The sequence below is a fragment of the Parambassis ranga genome, chromosome 16 (genome assembly GCF_900634625.1).
Source record: "Parambassis ranga chromosome 16, fParRan2.1, whole genome shotgun sequence".
Lineage (NCBI taxonomy): Eukaryota > Metazoa > Chordata > Actinopteri > Ambassidae > Parambassis > Parambassis ranga.
The window spans coordinates 21,469,406-21,492,594 of record NC_041036.1 but is presented as its reverse complement, the minus strand read 5'-3'; the positions used below and the strand labels follow the sequence as shown (position 1 = coordinate 21,492,594).

The 23,189-nt window shown below is 42.0% G+C and overlaps 1 protein-coding gene across 1 annotated transcript in view; it reads right to left on the bottom strand.

Moving 5' to 3' along the window:
* Positions 1–386: 386 nt before the first annotated feature.
* Positions 387–23,189, bottom strand: part of znf385d (zinc finger protein 385D) — a 94,720-nt gene continuing 71,917 nt past the window's right edge. Inside the window, exons 5-8 of the mRNA XM_028425518.1 lie at positions 8,137–8,475; positions 5,949–6,130; positions 3,985–4,086; positions 387–1,442 (exon numbers count right to left, since the gene is read on the bottom strand). Coding sequence (XP_028281319.1) covers positions 1,185–1,442; positions 3,985–4,086; positions 5,949–6,130; positions 8,137–8,475 — 881 coding nt within the window. The 3' untranslated portion in view covers positions 387–1,184. The remainder of the gene's footprint in view (positions 1,443–3,984; positions 4,087–5,948; positions 6,131–8,136; positions 8,476–23,189) is intronic.

Genomic DNA, 23,189 nt, shown 5'->3' with positions numbered 1-23,189 from the left:
GTGTAAACATGTTTATTTCTGCTGTAAATTTGGACATTGTAAGAGGATTGACTCACTTTTGGAACAAGCCTCATGTGGCCATTTGATCAGTTTGCTTTTTTTTTGCAGGTATAACAGGGGACTGAAGCAAGACTAGGCATACATGGTTAGACATCTGTGTGTAACTGTACACACTGTAGCTCATCTTACTGATAACACTGATCACTTACCCTATTAACACAGCCTGTATGTTGTAAAGTGAATCGGCGGAGCATTTTGTTCGCATTTTGCCTCAGAGCTGACATCAAGGAGACATTTGATACAATTGATCAGCGGCAGAGGAATTCTTCAGTGTAGCCCTATATGCTATGTGACATCACCAACTGAATTATTCAGGACCACAGCACTAACAAATTAGCTCTCTTTTATTTGAAATTGTTCATCTTTTACACACCAACAGTTAACACAGACAAGCCTTTGTGGTCCCTCTGGCCGGAGACATGATCAGTGACAACGTATGCTTGATATTGACCAGGTAGATGGAAACACACACACAAAGAAATCCTAACACACACACCGACAAGCACACACAAAGAGGTACACTCTCTCTCTCTCTCTCTCTCTCTCTCTCTCTCTCTCTCTCTCACACACACACACACAGATATGCAAGGACAAATACAAAAAAACACACATTACAACATGTACTAACCATCTAACACAGTCACTTAATGTAGACATCAACAGAGGACAGTCTTAAAGTGCATACAGGAACAGAGGAGGGCCTTGGTCACTCTCATGATCAGTAACACCCTTTTAAATGATGAGCAGGAGACAGTAATCCTCCACTAAAGCAACGATCTTAGTGCCACGCTGCATCTACAAAAAGCATGTCCCTACCACTTTTTTAGCTCAAACTGTGCCTTGCATCATGAAATAATGACACTGCATAGTTCATATAGGGGTTTAGTCTTCTTCATTATTGCGGTACGATGTAGCTCCAGGTCCAGGGTCTGGGTGTGAGCCTGAAGGATGGCACAGTACAGTCCAATGAGACCAGACAAATAATCCATATGAGGAGAGGTGGGACATGATAAAAGGTCCACTCATGGCAGGATGCATAGAAGGAGGACAACAGATACTGAAGGGGCTCCTTGGCCTGGTCTGAGTGACCGACATGGTTTGGTCCCTAACCTGGCTTAAACAGGTCAGTATGGGGCAAATAGAACTTGTGGGTGGGAGGTCCTGACAGGCCCTGGGGCCGGGCGGAGCAGTGCAGCGGCAGGCAGGGTCTGTGTCTGAAAGAGGGCAGGGCTCACGGTGTGATTAGTAGTGTGGTTTGTGCGGCTTGTGAATGAGTTGCCAATGGCGGCAGCAGCAGCAGCTGCTACCGCTGCTAAGTGAGTGGGGATGATTTGTGTGGCCAGGGGCTGACACTGACGGTCCTTTCCCAAAATCAGCTTTATCTGGTGAAAAAGAAGCATTGCAGTTAATTCACACATAAAAGCAGAACAGCATGTGCTTATTTGCTAGTTTTTTTTAAAACATTTTTCTTGATTGTCTGTTTTTTTTAATATCATCAGTAAAATCGATGCTAGCCTTTTATATAAATGCTGTAAATATAGTTCAGAGTAATAAAAATTACTGAGCAAAATGGGCTCCTATAGGCTGTAATCTGAAATCAAACAATCAGTCAATTATGGCAGAAACTGGTAAAGCTGTAAACAGCTCTACTACAAATATACATCTTGGAAGAAATTCTGGAAACATGCATGTTCAAAGGTTTGGGGTCACCAGGCCAGTTCTACAGCTTCTCTGATCATTCACAATACATATAACACAATATACATAACACAATATATATAAAAACAATAATATATTATTATTATTTAATATTATTAATAATTTTAAATCAATATTATGTGAATCTAATGTATTTAGTCAGTATCTATCTAAAAGGGCCTGCAGCATACTATCTGTTAAGTAAAATCATAGTTGATTAGTTAACCATGTGTTTTCTATATGCCTTCACAGACACCACCTGACACCACCTCTAGTCACAAACAGGGTTTTTGTGAATTAATGAATTACAAGAAGGGGGTTTAACAGGATGAATGGGTGCCAGAAATCAGCCACTTACTGCTGAAAGTGTTCCAAATGATCTGCTAGGCACCAGCAGTAGTGAGGCAGCAGTGGAAATGTCAACTGCCGCCCTCTCATTATTTTTCTTCAGCTGTTTGACCAAATTACCTAAAATCTGGGCTTTAGATGCAGAAAATTAGTTTTCCTACTGTCTTAAAATGAAATTACAATTGTTAACTTGGCTAGTAAGAAGAGGAATCTTTTGGATTAATGCCAAATAATTAAGTCATAGCTCTACTGGCATTTTAAAGGATCCCCTATAGAACCCCAACATTATATTTTAATCATATATTAAAAGTAATGTTAACCAAATATATTTTAATCATATATTAAAAGTAATGTTAACCAAATATATTTTAATCATATATTAAAAGTAATGTTAACCAAATAAAAATCCACTTTGTAGCCCCTTAATAAACACATTCATACAGTCAATTAAAAAAAAATATATATTTTCTTGCTATTTGTAGCCACAACTGTAGTTCAAATAGAGTTCAGGCCTTAATATTGCTGTGAACAATGAGTTGAAACAACTGAATAAAAATGTAAGTTAAAATACTCAAAAGCTGCTGATGGTTCTGAGGAACACACGTGATAAATGAAGTGACAGTAAGACACACAAATTCCTCCTAACCTTTCAAAACAGCCTATTAGGGTAAAAGGTTGCTGGTGTTATCTGGCGTAATCTTCTGTATCAGTGATGGAAAAGCTACGCTCTTGCAGCAGCATTGTGGCAGCAGTTGTCATGGGTTATCAATCACTGACTCAGGCATCGAAACCCTGTGGGAAGCATTCTTTACTCTGCACTCATCAGAGAAGCTCCTCTCCGTTAACTCAGTCAATGATGGGTTTCAGAAAAAGCCATTTCCCCCACACTGGTAACCCCGTGTTTCATCTTGTCGAACAGTGGGTGTGATGAATGGCGTTTTCTGAGGAGAAAAGTTTCCCTTATCATGGTGTATCCATACGGCCCTTTATGAGACACTCATAATGTTCCTGCTAACATTTCTTTAACTCACCTGGAGGCTATACAATGAGTATTTTCATGTTATGTCAGGGCACTCTAACATGAACTGCTTGGTGAGGGGCTCCACATAAGTTAAACCTGACATTTATGATCACCTGTAAACAGCATTTAGCCCTAAGTCTGCATTCCACCTTTAGCCTGCTGGCTAAAGCCTTGTGATGACAACATAGGGAAGAAGGAACATGAGAAGCTGGAGAAATACCAAGGGCTTAAAGAAGAGCTAGAGAAGATGTGGAAGGTCAAGGTAACAGTGGTCCCCGTGGAACCCTTGGGGCAGTGACCCCTAAACTGGGAGAGTGACAGATCCCAGAAACAATATCAGAGCTCTCAGTCCAGAGGAGCGCAGTGCTAGGAACAGCTAAGATACTGCGAAGAACCCTCAAACTCAGGCCTCTGGTAGAGGACCTGAGAAGACACCACCCATAAGGGTGAGAAGGGATTTTGTATAGTGTATAGTGTATTTGTATAGTGTATGGTGTATACAAATATATATATATATATACGAATACGTATACGAATATATATATTGCATCAAATTGCATCTTTCCCAGAAACAGATTTCAGAAGTCAGTTATGTACATTTTGACATATTTCTGAAACAGCTGACCCATACGCGTCAATAATTCATAGGAGAAATGTGTGGGACTTTTTCCAGATAAAGAAGAAACTGTGGAGCTGGAGCAGGAAAGAAAGACAATAAACAGCTTCACACATCAAACATAAACTGCTGCTTATGTGCTGATAAGGCTGTCTCCCTAGAGTCTATTAGAAGTGAGTCTATTGTGAACGTGGTGTTGACACCAGGACTGATGAGGTGACTGACACGTGCTGTGACTCACCGGCTGCTTGGGCTGGCCTTTCTGTGGTTTGCTGTAGGGGCTGTATTTAGGCTTGGCTGGTTTACCTGCTGCTCGGTCTTTATGACGCCGACTGCTGATGTGCTGCAAAGAAGAGAAGACAAGTGTTTGTCTTTAGTGTAATTATGTATACTAAGATCTGCATACTCCATGCTGATCTTACAATTCATTAGAGGCTTACATTAAATATGAACATAATTGGGCTGACAATCAGAAAACAGTACTTATTTAGATTAACATCAGGATATCGCTGTGTAAAACCTACTTTAACAGATTTTACAGTTTATCCAAGTATAAGCACCATTCATTTAAAGTTTTATAGGATGATATGATGTATGGTTCTGTGGAGCAAATATACTATAGTTTCACCCTGTTTTGTGTTCCATGTTCCACCTCTGCCTCCTGTATCACCACATAGAGGCAACAGGAATCAAAACCTTTTTTATGAGTCCAGTTTATTAGCCCAGTTGCCTCAATCTATAGTCTTGGGCCTAACGTGACGTGGATAAGAGCATCCACCTGCATATGACCTCAGTCCTGCTTACAATCATCTGTGCCACAACACGCCTCACCTGTGCCCAGCTCTCTCCTAACAACCTCTGTTGGCAGATCATTTTTGTGTATTTGCTTAAGCTTAGAATTTTACTACATAAATATATATATTTATTTAAATATATTGGTGCTATTATATTAGGCTTCTACAGAGAAAAACAGTCTACGTTTATAATAAGACTCAGTAAATGGTCATGTGTTGAGGCAGGAAGAGAGGGGCCAGAGCCAGGAATTATACAGCCCCCTATAAGAGTATAAATGAAGAATACTCTTAACCATGAGTATTTATATCAGTTAAGCCAATAAAGAAATACATATGGACTACACTAGATCTCTGACTGTGTCTAAATTCCTTTAGTCCTTACTATGGATTTAACAACTATTCTTCTGGTGTCAAGCTGTAGAACTAACTTTTGTCCCTCTGGATTCTTTTCACAGAGAATTGCTACAATTCAGAAGTACTCTGTGAAAAATCCTCACATGAAAAATTCATACAGAATCTGTCTCTTTTTCAGGGAGAGATCTCAAGGTTAGCTCTGACAAAACTGAGTGCTTCTCAGGTATTGTAGATGACATTCCTCCCTCCCATGACAGTATGATCAGCAGCTACAAGAAAAGAAGATTTGGAGAAAGTCCCAGAACAGCTAGAGAAGATACACAGTCAGGTTTCAGCCATGTCACAACAAGGTTTCTATCAGTTTCATGTGGTAACCTGATTTTAACCTCATGGCAAATAATACAAAATACTCATGTCTTTAAGGGCTTCTCCAAAACTTTATGTTCAGAACTTCAAAAAGAAATGTATGTTTATGCTAATGGTACATATGGACATATTGCCTGATGGGATTCAATCATGGGACCCATACATCTACAAAAGTCCAATTACGTAACATGTGAGCTGGGGATGATGGGGTACAGTTAGCGCAGCTGAGCTTCACTCAGAAGTCCACTGAGTCCACACTGAGCTGTTTTGTTTTCAATCATGGTTGAATTTAGGCATTAAAAACATCTGGTTAAGGTTGAGCATTAAACAGAGTAAGGGGTTAGCTATCATGGTTTGTCTTTTATTAAACATATTTTACATGACAGCCACCTTGGGTGTGGGTCATCTTCCAGGGTCTCATAGAAGCCCATTTTTTCACCCTGTTGGAAGAAGTGGTCATATCACCATGTGCTTGTGGACCTATTTAAAGCTATAGTCTCAAACAACTGCACAAAACTATTTCTCCTGGTCTCCAGTGTGTTTGTCAAAGTTGTTTGAAAACCACAATAAATTACAACTTGAAGATCTAATTCCCTTGTTAGTGTCTAAGCACCTCTGTATACAAAGTATGTCAAATCAAAGTATCAAATCAAGTATGTCAAATATCTTGATCAGAGTTGATCCCCCTCACCTGTTTTAGCTGAGTCTCTGAGTTGACGTGCACATCACACGTCTCACAGTAAAACGTTTTGTTCTGCAGACCCGTTGATGATTTGGAGGACGTAGCTAGTTTGCTTTTGACTCCCACTCGTGGAAAAGACTTGATGGAGCCCACACCGCTCCTGGCCTCAAGCATCGTTTTGTGCTTAGTACCTGCAGGTTCAGACAAGCAAGAGGTAGTTTGATGAGTGTGTTAACTTCACCTAACAGCCTTAAAGAAAAAAGAAAAATCTGAGGTATGCACCTTTTTTTGTGATGTGGGAAATATGATGGTCAGTGTGAAAGGGTCAGCTAGTAAATTATCCTAAAACATCCCTGATCGAAGACAGACACAAAGCCTGTAAAACGTTTACATATTTGGCCTTTTGATTTGTGTTGTGACACACAAAAACACCACGGCGCCAATGAACCGTGGCCATTTATGCCTAACAGACCAGCGAACAAATCAGAACTGGAAACTCTTCCTGGGTGCATCTAATTAGTTAAACACTGTATTGTATATGTGTGGGCTGTGTGCCCCTGGAGTTCAAACCAGCCCGATGTCAGTTGAAAACAAAATACTTCAGTAAAATGTGAGGTAAGAAATAGCCAGTGCAGATCCCAACTCTGCCTTTATCAATATTGTCGGTGTTTGCCAGCTTTTCGTGATTTGTGCCATGCACTGATAATTCCCATAAAGTAGCTGAGCCCTGAGCCCATTTCATGAATTGCAATGCAGAGACAGTAATTGTGAAGTGTGTGGACATACACCACAACCCTCACTCACCGCACTCACAAGTGCAAGAAAAAAACACCAGGCTTGAAACATGAAGCCTATGCAGATTTGCAGTTCACCCCACAGCCTCTAGTGGCTGGCTTCAAAGGTGAGTCAATCCCTATAGACTCCCATGTTAAAGGTCTGTTACAGCAGGTATAAACATGTTTACAGCCTGGGACAAAAACAGTTTTGGTCTGTATTAAAGTTCCTTTTTGTGATCACAGTATGGGGTAAATTTTAATCATATTAAGACTTACAATCACATATAATTATGGTCATGACCGGAAGCAAATATGCAATGAAGCAAATAGTTGTTTGGGCTGAATCAGTACCGGCAGCTGATAATTATGCCTTTTGAAATGTGTGGGTTATGATCTTAAACCCAACAAGTAGTTTTACTGCCTAAACCTATCCTTTAGCTAGGAGCAGTACTAACACCGGCACTGCCACGATGACAACAGCAGCATCTTCTAACACTGAGCATTATAACCTATGGATGATATCATTGAAGGGTTCATCCAGTTCTTGCGAAATAGACAGACTCCATGAAGGACCCAATCATCCACTTATAGAGCAATAGCAGCCAATACCCTCTGTAATCAGTTATCATTCTTCTGTATGCCTTTAACAATATCTGTCCTTACGATAACACATCCCACCCACTGTGGACCAACTAGTGGGGAGCTGCTAATTTATCATCCATATATTTTAGTCCGGCGCTCAAGGCTCAGTAGAGAATATGATCCAAGAGTGCTAAAGAAAAAGTTCCAAGATTCTGTCGAACTGTCACTGTCAATTGGACTCAATCTGAAACCCAGCGGCTTTCTGTTACTGAGGGCAAATGGATATATTTAAGCAAAAAAGTGCTGCTGTGACAAGAAATGTTCCAGCTGAGAGGATCACTTGCTGCCTACTCAAGCTCGATTAGTGTGAGATCATATGAGCCTGTCAGGTCACACTTCACCTGATGAAGATGTCATTAAAGTTTCTGTGTTTTTATTGTTGATAAATTGTTTGTCTGTGTTCCCCTGTTTAAAATCTTAATTCATTAATAATAATTCATTTCTAATTTGTTTATGCAGAAATAGTACATAAATAGGACATTTATGTATTTGTATCATTGACTGAAAGCAAAGATGACTCTACACTGCTGATGCGTTAGAAATTAGCATTCAGAATGATTCACAATACAGCCTTTGTTTTCAAAAGCAAGCATGTCTCAGCATGTCAGTACCTAATCAAAGTCTAATCAAAGGTTCCTATGGAAACACAGATAGACCCAAAACACTGACTCACTCATTTATTGAAATAGCATGTTTTTTCATTCAGTTCAGTTCAGGAATAAAGAAATAATCATGTCACTTTCTTTTGCCTCAAACATGCTTACACACATGTCTCTTACCACTGTTGTGAGCTTCTAGCTGTGAAGCCGAGTTGACCGCAACTTTGCACAGTGAGCAGTAGAGAAGGCGTCGAGCTTTCTCCTCCTCTGTTTCTGTGTCCGTCTCTGTGTCTACCTCTGTCTCCAGGTCTGCTTCTGAAGGACAGGGTAGCTTTGATGTCTTCTCGTCTTCCCCTGAGGCTGAGGTAGTCTCTAGGGCTGTGGCTGCCGGTGTGTTTGGGACTATCAGCGAGGCCACAGGTGCCGGCGTCGGTGTGGTAGGGGTTGCCAAAGGTGCCAAGGGTTGTGCCAGTCGGAGCGCAGGGGAGGGTGGCAGGGGCACTGTTCCAGGGATGCCATCTGTAGTGAGAAACACATGATTCGTTTTTAATCCTATTGCCCTCATAGAGACACAAATGTTTTATTCATGTAATATTCAGCCAACAGGTATCTATTCAGACTTAACAGGATCAATTCTAATTTATTTATTTGCTTTATTCAAAAATATGTGTGGTATATTTAATGTTATCAAGCTTAGTATTGTTGTGCAGTTTTATGACGGACTAATTAATTAATGATGAATGAAAATCAGAGGAGGTGATGTAAAGACTGATTTTCAATGAAACAATATTACAAAACAATAAAACCATTTTTCTAGACCATCAAAACAGCCAATGTTTTTATATCTGGTGCCCTCCTACAGTAAAATGTATAATTTGTGTCAAATGTTCGGACCAGGACCTCAAATGGTTAATTTTGCAGATCCATCTGGGAAACTGTTTGATAAAGACAGACACATTAGGAGGATACTTGATTAAGCACATTCCTGAAGAATAAACACAACAAGCTGACACGTAGCAGTTAGCATGTTGGTACATGCACATACAATTGAAAGGTTGCCCCTTCCTGGTTTTGATATAGCCTATGCTGACACAGTTAAATACATCCAAAAAGCTGAAGGGCTCTGATAGGTCTGAATCAATGGTGGTTCAGCTGTGAATATGGCTTGGAGTCTGGCAAGATGGGTGTTTGTGATTTCACAAATCTGCTGGAGGGTCGAGCTAAATCCATACGGATCAGCCCCAAACAGCCAGACGTGACCATATCATAGTTTTGGAGTAGACAAGCATCAATTTGTGGCCTTATTTCTGTTGGCTAATATGGGGCAGTTGAATAGCTACAAATACTGCATGTTGTTGTTGTGTTGCTAAAAGCTGGAGCAAGTGAAGACAACCTTCAACAAATGCTGTAGAGCAGTGTCTTCAAAGATCCCCTCTGAGGAGACCCGCTTGTTATGCCAGCTTGAAAGCTTTGTGTGTTAACAAGGAATGAATGCCAAATGCCCAAGGGTCAGTGCTTCAGCTCTACCAATTCACCTAACAAATATCTGGACAACACACAATGGAATCTGAAAACCAACTTCAAATATAAGCAGCAAACCTGATGTGTTAGTTAGCCATCGGGATGTAACAGGGCGTTCATCCCCCTTTGCTCCCTACACAGACTGTTTATCTGTATGCAGCCAACCCCTGCTCAAACATGATTGGTCAAAACAACTTGGGCTACAAACACAAATCAGAAAGCTTCCAAAAATCTTGTCCCTTGCCTACAGATTCTGCACATTGATATGCCAATATTTGTTTAAAGAGATTAAGAACTTGGATCCTAAAACTCCAGTGTGACACGTGACATCAGCCATGAAATCCTGTGTAAATTCCTCAGCATGGTAAGAGCAAGTGCATCTCAGGATCCAGTGGAACACACAGCAGGCCTTTCACAAAAAGCATGAAGCACATAAACATAGACTTACATGTCAAACTTAGCCTGCTGCCTCTTACATGGTAGAACAAGTTTAGAACACATTGTTGCCAAATGCAATGATCAGATGTAAACTGCTTTAAACAAGTTCAAGGTGAATGAACAGATTTTAAATTCTATTGACGTCGTTCTGTAACAGATGTACAGCTCTGCTAATTATTCAGACTTCTGGTCCAGCATTAGTACAAGAGATCAGATAAACATGTGAAAAGTACTGCTGTGCTCTGAAAGAAATGTCTGATATTTTTAGGAACAAAGACAGCTTTGGATCAATATATTTGACTCACAAAACAACACCGTGTCAGTGCGAGGAATACAGAGGACTGTGGCCACATTTACAAAAATGAAATCTTGCCTTGGCGGCACCAGCTGATCGATGCCAATGCCTTTGAGTTCTCCGCGCTCCAGTGTCACGAAATGAAGACCAGCCAGCCAGGAGAGCAAATCAATATTGAATTATGTCATGCTATTTTTTGTGGGCCATTATAAATGGCCCTTATTTATCCCAGCGGAGCTGTCTGCATTCAGCACAACAAAAGCCTTCTCAGACTTACACTGTCACCTGGATCATTTATGACCAGAGGTTTGAAAAAGAAATAAATAAATCAGCAGGTATGTTTCTGTCACTGTGACCTCGGGTGAAAGGAGCTCAGACAGCATTTACATCATCTCTGATCATTCTGATGAGTGAGACTGTTGCACTGACAAACAGGAGAAAAGCTTCAGCCAAATGCCTCCAATCTATGTAAATGTATGCACGGTGGATTTTTCTTATAGTATTTCAGTGTTTACGAATATCCAATCCATTAACCTTTTGAAATGGGTTTGAGGCACATTTATACTCATAATACTCTCCTCCTACAGCTGAGTGACTCCAACTATGAAATTTGCAGTACAATCATGAGATTGGCAGCATGTGCAGAATGCAGATGTTCGTAGTAATAAGTAGCTGCCAGATAAATGTACAAAAATATAGGATGTCTGTGCTGAAAAGCAGCGGCATAAAACTGTGAGGATGTATAATAATAGTATAGGAACAAATTTGATTCTGAAGTGAAAGTGATCAAAGTGCTTAAATAGACGGGTGTGTTTTCTGCATGGAGTGACATCTAAACAAACTAAAAACAAGCATACGTGGAGGATTTTGCCAAATCTTTTCACATATAAACTCTCGATAAGGTCTGAGAATCAGGTCTGTTAGCACATGGAGCTAACAGTGGATAGCTGCCTCTGCCTGCTTCAGGAGAGGAGGGGCTTCAATTCTGTGTGCAGCAGGAGGGCAGCATTAACAATATTCAAACACATTAAACATTAAAACTTCATCTGTTTGAACCGTAGACTGTATGTAAGATGAAAGAAGAAACACCTCCTAAAAGTAAAGCTTCCTGCTGCTTCCTGGTGAAATGTGTACAACATCCACTAAAAATGTTTTCCAGAGATGACTTATGGCTTGTTAGCTACAGTTGTATCATGCTGATTTCTATTATAGTGTTTATTTTTCAGTATGTTCATATTTAATTAGTTAATGTTGGCTGAAAGAGGAAGTCAGGTTGCAGTCAGCAGCCAATAGAGCAGTCAAGCTACACAAAAAGTTCAGGAAGGGGTGTGCTCGATGTGGGAAAAGGTGAGTGCACCGCTCACTTTTACTGTGCAGACCCTGGCTACATGATGGCATGTTTTTCCAACATACACCTCCCCGCAGAGCAAAAACACACAGCCGCACTGTGCATGTATTCACCTGCTGTGTTCCCTCATTACCTCAGTCAGACTTTAGTACTTTGTACTGCATGTGTGTATCTGCAAGGTGTCTCCTCCTACTTCTATAGCACTTCTGTTGATGTTGGTCAGGCTAGCATTCATGTAAAACAGCACAAAATAAGCAAACAGTGGAGCAATGAGAAGGGTTAACATCAACAAATTACCATCCAGCCACTGCATTCTACTTCACTTATTACCAACACAGCCTGCAGATCCGACACTCCATCTTGTTCTCACATCATGAGGGCATTGTCAAAATTTCCACAAAGCTATTAAAAACCAACAATTTATTTGGAATCAGATTTAAAATAATAAGCTGATTTTTTCGCTGAAGCCACATTAAGCAGCTCTGGAGTTTCACTGTCACTCCTCTGCCATTTACCAAAACCCCATTGACAAGATCTGTCCATCTTATGACCTTAAGCAAGGGTGTCTATTGATTACTGTTGCCAGCAGATGATTGAGTGTTGGTAAGCTAGTGTGGAGTCCCTGTGGGTAATTGCTTTGTGTGTGTAGGTGTGTGGTTGTGTCTCAGGAGTTGCTATTGCCTGGTTTAAGGATGAACATCTGGCAGAAAAAGACCATTATTCCTCAGCTGTTACATTCAATACCATGACTGGAACATTTATTCAGTTTGTGGAAAGGAACAGTGACTTCACTTATTAGCTGTGTTTGATTTATATTTAATTTCATAGAGTTAAGGCGCAGGCTACAGGGAAGTAGCTCCAGGTCACATATTAGTATACCGGTAAATAAAAATCCCACAGATAAAATAATGTATCAAGCTTTAGTTATTGTTTAGTTATAAAAGCTGGTTGAACAGTAATTCTCAGTAACTTCCCATCAAGGCCATTACCACAAGTACAGTAATTAGTCAGTGAACTATTTATGATACAGCTGACCTTGTCACTCCAGATGAGTAATGTTTGTGCCACAAGCAAAGCTGCAGCAACCTCTTTGCAATTAACGACCACCTACTCCCAGCTCGCTCTGCTTTGCCAAGCATCAAAACAACCTGAAATCACAGCGATTAACTCACTCGGTCTCAGTGGCGTCCAAAAGGCTGCCATCACACCTGCTACTCCGGGCAGCTTTTCAATGGCATGGTGACCGGACTGACGCTCGTTCCAGAAAAGTTCAAGTTAAGGGTTTGTATCCATGTGAGCCAGTGGGCTTTTTTTCTGCCAGTGAGTCCACACTTTTTGCAGGTTGTAACATTGAAAAAGTAAATATTTGAAAATTTGAAAAGCATTGCAGGGTGCCATTGTTAACCAATACTGCAACAGCTTTGCACTCTGCTTGATTGCTCCGACTCCTCAGCTGTGAAGAGTGATGTCAATTTCAGCAGATCAGCTCGTGATTCCTTTGGCAGAATGGAGAGAATAGAACCAGAGGGACATGGTGAATAAAAGAGAAAACACATCTTCACAGATTTAACATTGAGCATGAAGTGTCAGAAACGTCTGCTGTGTTGAGCTCCAAGAGGCAATTTTCTTTTTTACATCTAATTTTTTCACAGTTTAAAAAACAATGTATGTTTCCATCAGATAGGGCCGTGCTGAAAATAGGTATAAATACTATAAGGATGGAGAAGGAGGGCTATTGTCAAGGAGTGGTTGAGAAGACTCGAGACGCAGGCAGAGGGTTCAGCTGAGATTATTGAAAAGAAACACAAAAACCCAAATACAAAAATACAAAGCTAAACCAAGAAACAACCCAAAGAGACTTACAATAACTCAGGGGAACAAGATGATCCGGCATGGACAAGGGGGAACACAGGACTTAAATAGACAAGGGAACAAGACACAAGTGAAAAATAATCGGGCGGGGCAAACAATCAGCAAGGCGGGAACACAGGGGAAGTAAAACACATGGACAAACACAAAAGACAGGACTTTCAAAATAAGACAGAACCAAGAAGCAGAACACCGGAACTACAAAATAATGAAGAAACCAGGAACTAAGTCACAAAACAGGAAAATAACCAAAAAACAAAACATGGCAGCCATACATTTGTCAGAGAGTCTCTCCCAGGACACTTGCTTGTGTACCTTGTTGGGCCACTCTTTTTATTTTACTGCTTTATGACACATCCACATTTCAGCTGCACTTCACTCCAAGTCTTCCCTGAATGTTATATTTACTTAACTTACTATATTTTGTGGCTTCCATGGTGATGATATCCCCAAACTCATATTTAACAACAACATAGAGAACCAGGATAGGCCATCACTGGTTGTTTCAGCCACCCCAGCTTATGTTTTCCTGGAGAGGAAGTAGACAGAGCCTATAAAGGTCTTCATTTTTATTTTTTTTTTGTTTACGTAAAGTAAAGACTTTAGATCCAAGAACAGATTTTCCATAAGTCTTAGCTTGTTTATGGAACAGTTCCATAGGGATGTAAATGTCACAGTGGTTACACATCCAGTGGCAACAAACTTGAATGGCAGCAGTGAAAATGTTGCCCATGAAAAGTCAAAATCACCCGTTAAAAAAGGGAAGGGGGGCTTTCTGCACAACAAATTTTACAAGAAACTGCCAAAATATATACAAAAAAAGAAGAAAGAGGACCGCTGTCATTGCTTAATTTATTTGTATATTCATTTAAATGTTTCTATTATTATCATTATATAGTCAAACAGGTATAAATGTCAGGACACATGAAAATGTTCATGCTTCTTTGGTAAGTTTTGAGGATGCTTGTGTTGAGTCCAAATGCTTTGAACTAAAGCAGATACAGCTATTTTACAGTCTTCCTAATGAACACAGCCAGTAGAGACGTGACGTCTAAGCATGTCCTATATAAAGCCAAAGTGATGGCTATGAGCTGGTCTTTTATATAAACTTACAGCAGGAAGATGTCTGATCATTGTTTCTTAAAAGTTCCATTAAAGGGCACCCAGTGTGTAATATGAGACTAGAGGAAGCTGACCGACCATCCAGATGTGACTATGTGTGAGAGTGTACAGACAGACTGCCCACACTGTTCATGCCTGTGGTACACCATGGTGGACAAAATATAACAGATTTAAGTCTGATGGTGATAATACACTAATGAAAACATTATTATGGGTACCATATTCAAGTCCTCCTTATAGATGTCCCCAACCCGTTCAGTCACTGCAGCCTGTGTCTGCCCATGTGCTGGTGTGAACCTATCTACCACAGTGTCATTAAAGAGCCATTTGCTGTTAGAAGGGCAGGTGATTAAAGTGTACTTTGGCTGGCCTAGGACGCCCTGCACTCTGGGAAGCCTCCAGTAATCCATATCCCCAGTCAGTGTGACCTAACTGGCTCTGCAAGGCCCAGTTAAGAACTCAATCCCCTCTCATTAATGGAGGTAATGACTGTGATCAATCTAAAGTTGGTATGGGCGTGTGGGGCTCGACAGCGAAATAAAAAGGACGGGAAGAAATAGATAGAGATTGAAGTCAGGTAAAAAGAAAGGAAGAAGAAACAAAAGAGGGAGAATAGCCACACAGGGATACAAGGTAAATAAAAGTGAAAAAGGAAAAGTCAGCAAACAACAGTGGAGACTCAAGAGCGTGAAATAAAGAAAGGAGAAAGAAGAACGGGTTGGGTGGCAGGTAAGGGACATGAGAAGGTGAAGGTAAGAGATAACATTAAAAGAGAGTAATAGAGTATGGGGCTCAATTAAAGAGAGAAATCGAGAGGGTGGGAGTGGTGAAGGCAACAAAGACGGAGACCACAGAGAGAAAGGCAGAGCTGGACAGGTGCTGCGACCCTGCGAGAGAGGACACAGCCTCTTTTCTTCTCACCATTTGTACCGCTCCTGACTTTCCCCTGATACTTACTGTGGCAATAGAGGAGAAACGCTGCTCTGACATCCTTCCACTCTGCTTAAGCTTTCAAGCAATCACAGGGCTCCCCAGAGATCTGATTACCTTTCTCAATGAAGCTGGATTAGGCTCTTTAATTAAAATGATGGGGTCTTATTATATCCTGTCACAACCTAAAGGACAGATATCCCTCATGGCTCTTGAGCTCTGTCAAATTTCATTTGATGTGTATGATTTTTTTTGTCTACCCTCATGAGTATTCAAAGAGAGTAAATGAGAAAAGACCTATGGCTAAGTATCACTAGAATAAAAGAATGACAAGGTTTTTCTGGATGGAAAAATGACATTACCCCAGATTTTTAACAGCAGCAGAAGTCATTGATTTGAATTCACTCTGATTTATCTCCTTCCACTTTCATTCGAAAGCAAATGATCCACATCTAATTTCTGTTGGGAAGTTTCTGTGGTTATACATCGCCATCCAAAACCCTCACAAATGAGAACATTTGCAGCAGTGCACAGGTATGGAGCCAATCTAATCACACACTCATCAGATTTGTTGCCGTCTCTGACGTCTGTCTGTAAGGGCTTTTTCCAGCCCAGCGCGTACGCACGGAGACTTAAGCACAAAGGCTGTTTTCTGGGTGGAGGGTGTCAGCTGACGAAGGAGCCTGTGGAGGAGGTAGGAAAAAAGCCAGAGGAAGCCTCCTGCTCCATTGTACAGCTGCTGTCAGTGCTGGCATGGCTCCCCTGACAATCTGCTCTTTAATAGCTAATATCAGGGTACATTTCCTCAGGCACTGGACTGGAACTGAGAGATGGCGGTCTGTGCTGTGGGCATTTCTTTCTCTCTCTCCCACTTTGCCTTTCTCACTCTACCTCTACTCCCTCGGGTGCTGGAGTAAGGACACACACACACACACACAAACTTGACAAGCAGCCGCTGAGTCATCCGCCTAATCTATACTATCTCGCTGTGTGCAGCTGTCCATCCATCTCAGAAAACATGCAAGTTCAGTGATGAAGTAACGATAAAGGATGCTAGAGGCTCACAGGCTCATTAAACCTCAGTGATGCTTATATGTCTATGTACCGGTATTTTAGTCAAAGTATTGTAAAAACGACTTTCCTGAATTACTAGCATGGATAATATACAGATAATTCAGCTCATTCTCACCAGGATGTTTAGGAAGAGTTTTATTGCTCCAGGCCATTAAAATAACCAATGGTTACAGGCGGGAAACAAATGTGTCCTTAGACATGTATCTGCAACAAGCTTTTCTGCCATTTTCTTGAGGCAGCACAGACAATTAAGACTAAAATGGAGTCTGTAGCATGAAATTTGTAGGAGGAGATACATTTGGCAGATGACCCTCGTTGAAGGGCTCTCCCATAGACTCCCATGTTAAAAATGACACAGAAATTGCTTAATATTTGAAAAATTATAATTTTTTGAAAAAAACTTGACGTGGAAAGTTGACCCGGAATGACCTCTGTGAGATGAACATTTTGATAGTTGAATGGCTGAAATCGGTCAATGTATGCTGAAGATACACTGCGCCAAAAAACATACGGAAGAATAAGAAAGAAGAAAGAGGGTGAAGAACAAGAATATAAATATAAATTATTATATAAATATAATGAAAGATTAACAAATAAATAAATAAAGGCACTCATTACTAACGATGAATTTGTATCTCATTGCAAAAAAACAAACAAAAAACATCTTTACACAGTCATTATTTCAAAGAACAAAAACAAACAATCAGTACACACAGCATGTTGTACTGTGGACTAAAGTTAGGTTCATCTCTGGTCATTTCAAAACTAACCCACTGAAAGCCCACTCTTCAAAAGCACACAGAGCTCTGCCTCCCTGTGGTTTCTACCTACTTTCAGTATGGCCATTACTCTTTCCTGAACTCCGCTTTTCATTACAGCGAGTTTGTTGCCCCTGATATACCATCAAGTACTTCAGCCTTACAGATAATGCAGCATTTACCCGCCTCGACAATTAATTCTTCTGACATCTGAACGCATTAATATTCATTACCCTGTGCCACTTGTGACAAACTGCCGCCCCCGCGTGCTGTAGATATGATAGTGAGATGATATCAAAATGCGCTGGTGTTTTTTAAGGGCATTGGGATGATTAATAGCCATTTGTCTGTTTGGATTTGACAGCTTATTGTTTAAGGTCTCTGAGGTCTGTGTCTGTGTATAATGTGTTTACAGTTTTCCCAAGGCCTGAGTGTGTGTTTAATGTCAGGGCTGTGTAGAGTCCATTACAGACAAGTATCTCTGTAGGAGAAGGTCAGTGTTTGATTCCCATCTTTATTGTTTAGCCTTCCCTTTCTTATCTGGAAAGAGAGATCTTGTATGAAAAGAATTGTTTTAATCAAGGCAACTGGACTCAATAATTTTTTTGAAGATTGGCCACTTCTTTTCACCAGTGGCTTCTTCAGTTTTGCTGCAACCACTCTATCTACTCCCTAAGATACACAAGGATGGAGTTCCTCTTAGACCTATTGCAAGAGGCACTAATTCAGTGATATATAGTGTGACTAAACATCTAGCAGCCATCCTGTCTCCATTGGTCGGCAACACTCCACACCATGTACACAACTCACAGGACCTTGCTGATAAAATCCATCCATCCATCCATCCATCTTCTACCGCTTATCCGGGGCCGGGTCGCGGGGGCAGCAGTCTAAGCAGGGACACCCAAACTTCCCTCTCACCAGACACTTCCTCCAGCTCCTCTGGGGGAATCCCGAGGCGTTCCCAGGCCAGCCGAGAGACATAGTCTCTCCACCGCGTCCTGGGTCTTCCCCGGGGCCTCCTCCCAGTGGGACATGCCCGGAACACCTCCCCAGGGAGGCGTCCAGGAGGCATCCGAACCAGATGCCCGAGCCACCTCAGCTGGCTCCTCTCGATGTGGAGGAGCAGCGGCTCTACTCCGAGCTCCTCTCGGGTGACTGAGCTTCTCACCCTATCTCTAAGGGAGCGCCCAGCCACCCTTCGAAGGAAACTCATTTCGGCCGCCTGTATTCGCGATCTCATTCTTTCGGTCACTACCCAAAGCTCATGACCATAGGTGAGGGTAGGAACGTAGATTGACCGGTAAATCGAGAGCTTCGCCTTCCGGCTCAGCTCCTTCTTCACCACAACAGACCGGTACAGCGACCGCATTACTGCGGAAGCTGCACCGATCCGTCTGTCAATCTCCCGCTCCATTTTCCCCTCACTCGTGAACGAGACCCCGAGATACACAAACTCCTCCACTTGGGGCAGGAACTCTCCTCCGACCCAGAGAGGACAGACTACCTTTTTCCGGTCGAGAACCATGGCCTCAGACTTGGAGGTGCTGATTCTCATCCCAGCCGCTTCACACTCGGCTGCAAACCGTCCCAGTGCACACTGGAGGTCCCGGCTCGATGAAGCCAACAGGACAACATCATCTGCAAAAAGCAGAGATGAAATCCTATGGTTCCCGAACCAGATCCCCTCCGGTCCCTCGCTGCGCCTAGAAATTCTGTCCATAAAAATTATGAACAGAACCGGTGACAAAGGGCAGCCCTGCCGGAGTCCAACATGCACTGGGAACAGGTCTGACTTACTGCCGGCAATACGAACCAAACTCCTGCTCCGGCCATACAGGGACCTAACGGCCCTCAGCAGAGGGCCACGGACCCCATACTCCCAGAGCACCTCCCACAAGATGCCGCGAGGGACACGGTCGAACGCCTTCTCCAAGTCCACAAAACACATGTGGACTGGTCGGGCGAACTCCCATGAACCCTCCAGCACCCTGCGGAGGGTATAGAGCTGGTCCAGTGTTCCGCGGCCAGGACGAAAACCACATTGCTCCTCCTTAATCCGAGGTTCGACTATAGGCCTAATTCTCCTCTCCAGTACCCTGGCGTAGACTTTCCCAGGGAGGCTGAGGAGTGTGATCCCCTTGTAGTTGGAGCACACCCTCCGGTCCCCCTTTTTGAAAAGAGGGACCACCACCCCGGTCTGCCAGTCCAGCGGCACTGCCCCCGATTGCCACGCGATGTTGCAGAGGCGTGTCAACCAAGACAGCCCCACAACATCCAGAGACTTAAGGTACCCAGGGCGAATCTCATCCACCCCCGGTGCCTTGCCGCCGGGGAGCTTTTTGACTACCTCGGCAACTTCAGCACATGTGATGAACGAGTCCACCACTGAGTCATCAGCCTCCGCTTCCATTTGTCCTGATAAAATCAGGACAAATAAAAAATGGATAAAAAATAAAATAAAATTGACAGAGACGACACCATTGTCTCATATCAGCAACACCGGGGCTCCACAGGGGACCGTCCTCTCTCCCTTCCTCTTCACACCACAGACTTCAACTACTGCACAAAGACCTGCCACCTCCAGAAATTCTCTGCTGACTCTGCAGTGGTTGGATGTAACACTGGTGGTGATGAGAGGGAGTACTAGTGGTGGATCTGAGGAGGACAAAGGCTCCAGTGACCCCCACCAGCATCAAAGGGGTCAGAGTGGAGGTAGTGAAGGAGTACAAATACCTGGGAATGTACTTGGACCACAAACTGGACTGGAGGAAAAACGTGGACACAGTTTACAGGAAGGGCCAGATTGGCCTCTACTTTCTGAGGCAGCTGAGGTCCTTCAACATCTGCAGGATGATGCTGAGGATGTTCTATGAGTTTGTGGTGTCCAGTGCCATCATGTATGCTGTTGTCTGCTGGGGCAGCAGTCTGAGGGTGAGGGACATCAACAGACTCAACAGAATCATCAGGAAGGTGGCCATGTTGTGGGAGAGGACCTGGACTCTCTGACAGAGGTGTGTATAAATAAAGACTATACTGGACTGTCCCTCTCACCCGCTCCACACTGTGCTGACCAGCTACAGGAGCTCGTTCAGCAACAGACTCTGACTCCCACGATGCACCACTGAGAGACACAGGAAGTAATTCCTGCTGTCTCAATCAAACTACTGAACTCTGAACTGTAACAGTCACTCAGATGCTGTACATTCATACTGTTATATTCACATCATGCTCTTTACTATGTAAAGGTTTATACAGTAGTAAATATGTTCTTTAGATACAACTCAGGGATTTAAATGCTATCTAGGTATTTAGATATTTATTCTATATTTCAATTTCATACTTCAATTTATCTTTTATTTCTATTGTGTGTAACAAAAAGAATTTCCCCTAGGGATAAATAAAATAAAGGAATTCTGATTCTGATTCTGATGATGTAACTTCTTTTTTTACATGCATCCCTACCAATGCCAGGGGGCTTGTGAGAGAACAGCTGGCCCAGGATACCACACTTGCAAACAGAACCCTCATAACACTAGACCAGATATGTTATCTGCTGGACATCTGCCTAACCACCAGCTACTTCAAATGTAACAGCAAATTCTACAGACAAAAACATGGCTGTGCCATTGGGTCACCTGTGTCCCTGAATGTAACCAACCTTTACATGAAAGTAGTGAAGGCAAGAGTCCTAGCGTCCTTCCCACGAACAGCTCCAACCCACTGGTAGATATGTGGATGCACATGGGTACTGTAATAAAAAAATTGCAAGAGAACTAAAGAAGCCATGGGGAGTGGCAAAATATATTCAAAAAAATCAATGAGTCCAGTTGCCTCGATTGAAACTCTTGGACATGACTATAGCCTGGATGAATGAGAGCATCCCCAGACATATGAAAAGGATCAACATCCACCAGTGTTTCATTTCCTCCTCAAGTGGCTTTTAGGTTTGAATTAAAGAGAAACCACACTCCCTTCATAGAATCAGTGATATTTTTCTCTATCAGCTTGTTCCATTACAGCCTGCACATACACTGTAAGATGAGAAATATTGCTTCCTAATTCCAGCTGCATGAGCAACCTTTGTTGTAACCCAAAGACTATAATGTGTAGTACAGTACACCCTTACAATGCATGATCACTCATCAAAAAACACAGGCATGCACATACTGAAAAAAAGTTTCTGTTTAGGCACTTCCTAACCGTTCTGTGTATTGACATTTGTCAATAAAGTTTGACAGCTCCGAAACAGGCAGATCTGGTAATCACTTTAGGACGCTCAAGGTTCTTTCAGCACATCCAAGTACAAGAATAAAGCCTGTGCCTCAAATATATTTAACAGTCTATGCACCAGTGAATAAGTTTGTTTGAGGGACCAAAGCTATAACCTTTGTCATAATGTCAGACATGCATATTAGCTACTGTTACCCCCAACATGGAGACCACCAAGATGGCAGCCAGAGGGTTTGCAATTCATCACCTGGAAGCTCTGTTACGGTAAATGTCGGCAGACTGCAGCGTGGATTAGCTTAGGGGAAACTGGAGTGCAAATTGCTCCGTTTAATGGTTTGACATTTGTAAAGCAGCTAAGTAACTCTGTGGGATACGAGACAGACTGCTGCCAGGTGTAAACCGCTTAATATACTATAAAGACAAACATATGACCCATGTGAAGGGGGTATATAAAATTAAGCCCTTAATGATTTTGTGTTTTTAATGAAGACAGCAAATGTTTGCTGGGATATGATGTCCATAATGATGTCATAATAATAATTTGATACTAGTAATCTTTAGAGTGTGACAATAAGTCACACCCTACAACAGTCAGCTCCGAAATGTGCTCCTAATTTAAATAGTTGCGGAACATTTGAAGAAGACATGGACAGAGGTAAAATAAATCCCAGAGCAAGGCGGCTCAATGTGTTTCAAATTACTTGAAAAAAAAAAAACTATTGTTACAGTTGGACCAATTTCATGGCATAATAAGAGGCAGCTTAAAGAATATTACAAAGCAGGAGACAGAGAGGGCAGGCCAGTGCAGCTGTGCTTTAGTTAAGATGTTAACCTCCACACATAAAGCATCTTAAATAATCTACGTCTTGTCAGGCGCTGGAGTTGCAGTTAGTTTTTGTTTACTCTTTAAACATGTTCTAAGCAGGAGAATACCAAAGAGAATAAAAAGCTTTTTCAGCAGACACCTGGCCAAGATAACCGGATTTAAACAGCCACCTGGCTGTAACACGATGAATATTAAGTTACACACTCAGCACTCAACAAACTGCACCAGCAAAATTGTAATTAAAAATGGGATCAGAGGCAAAGTAACTCAGAATCAGATCAGGGTTGGAGCACATCACTGTGTAGGCTGCAACGTATTGGCAAACTACCATCTCAGTGAAGACGTCAGTGTGCTTCAAGTGAACTCATTGGTATAACAAGTCTTCCAACTACATGCGTCTGTTAGCATTTATGTTCTGAATGGCCAAACAGGATGAAGACTCTGCCATCACAGACTCCCTCTGGCTATATCACACTGCTGCTCCATTATCCAACAGCTCTCCAAAAGTGCTTTTTGCATGCCTTTATAGTCTCAGTTCAATGAATCATTCATGGTCTTTACTCTCATTTAGACAAAAGGAACTGTGTGAGAAAAAAAAGGGTTGAGAGGGAGTTTAAACCTGACCAGATGATGTGTAAACAAGGGGTGATTGTCGGATTATGTGCTTTGGAAAGTTCAAGAATAAATCCTTCAGAAGGATTCAGAAGAGAGGGGCTACCATGAGAAAAGAAGAATCTGACAAAATGCGTACAGCAAATACATGCACGAGTTCAGACCAAAGTTTTATTCCAGATTTTACCACTGAGGTCTGCATGGATT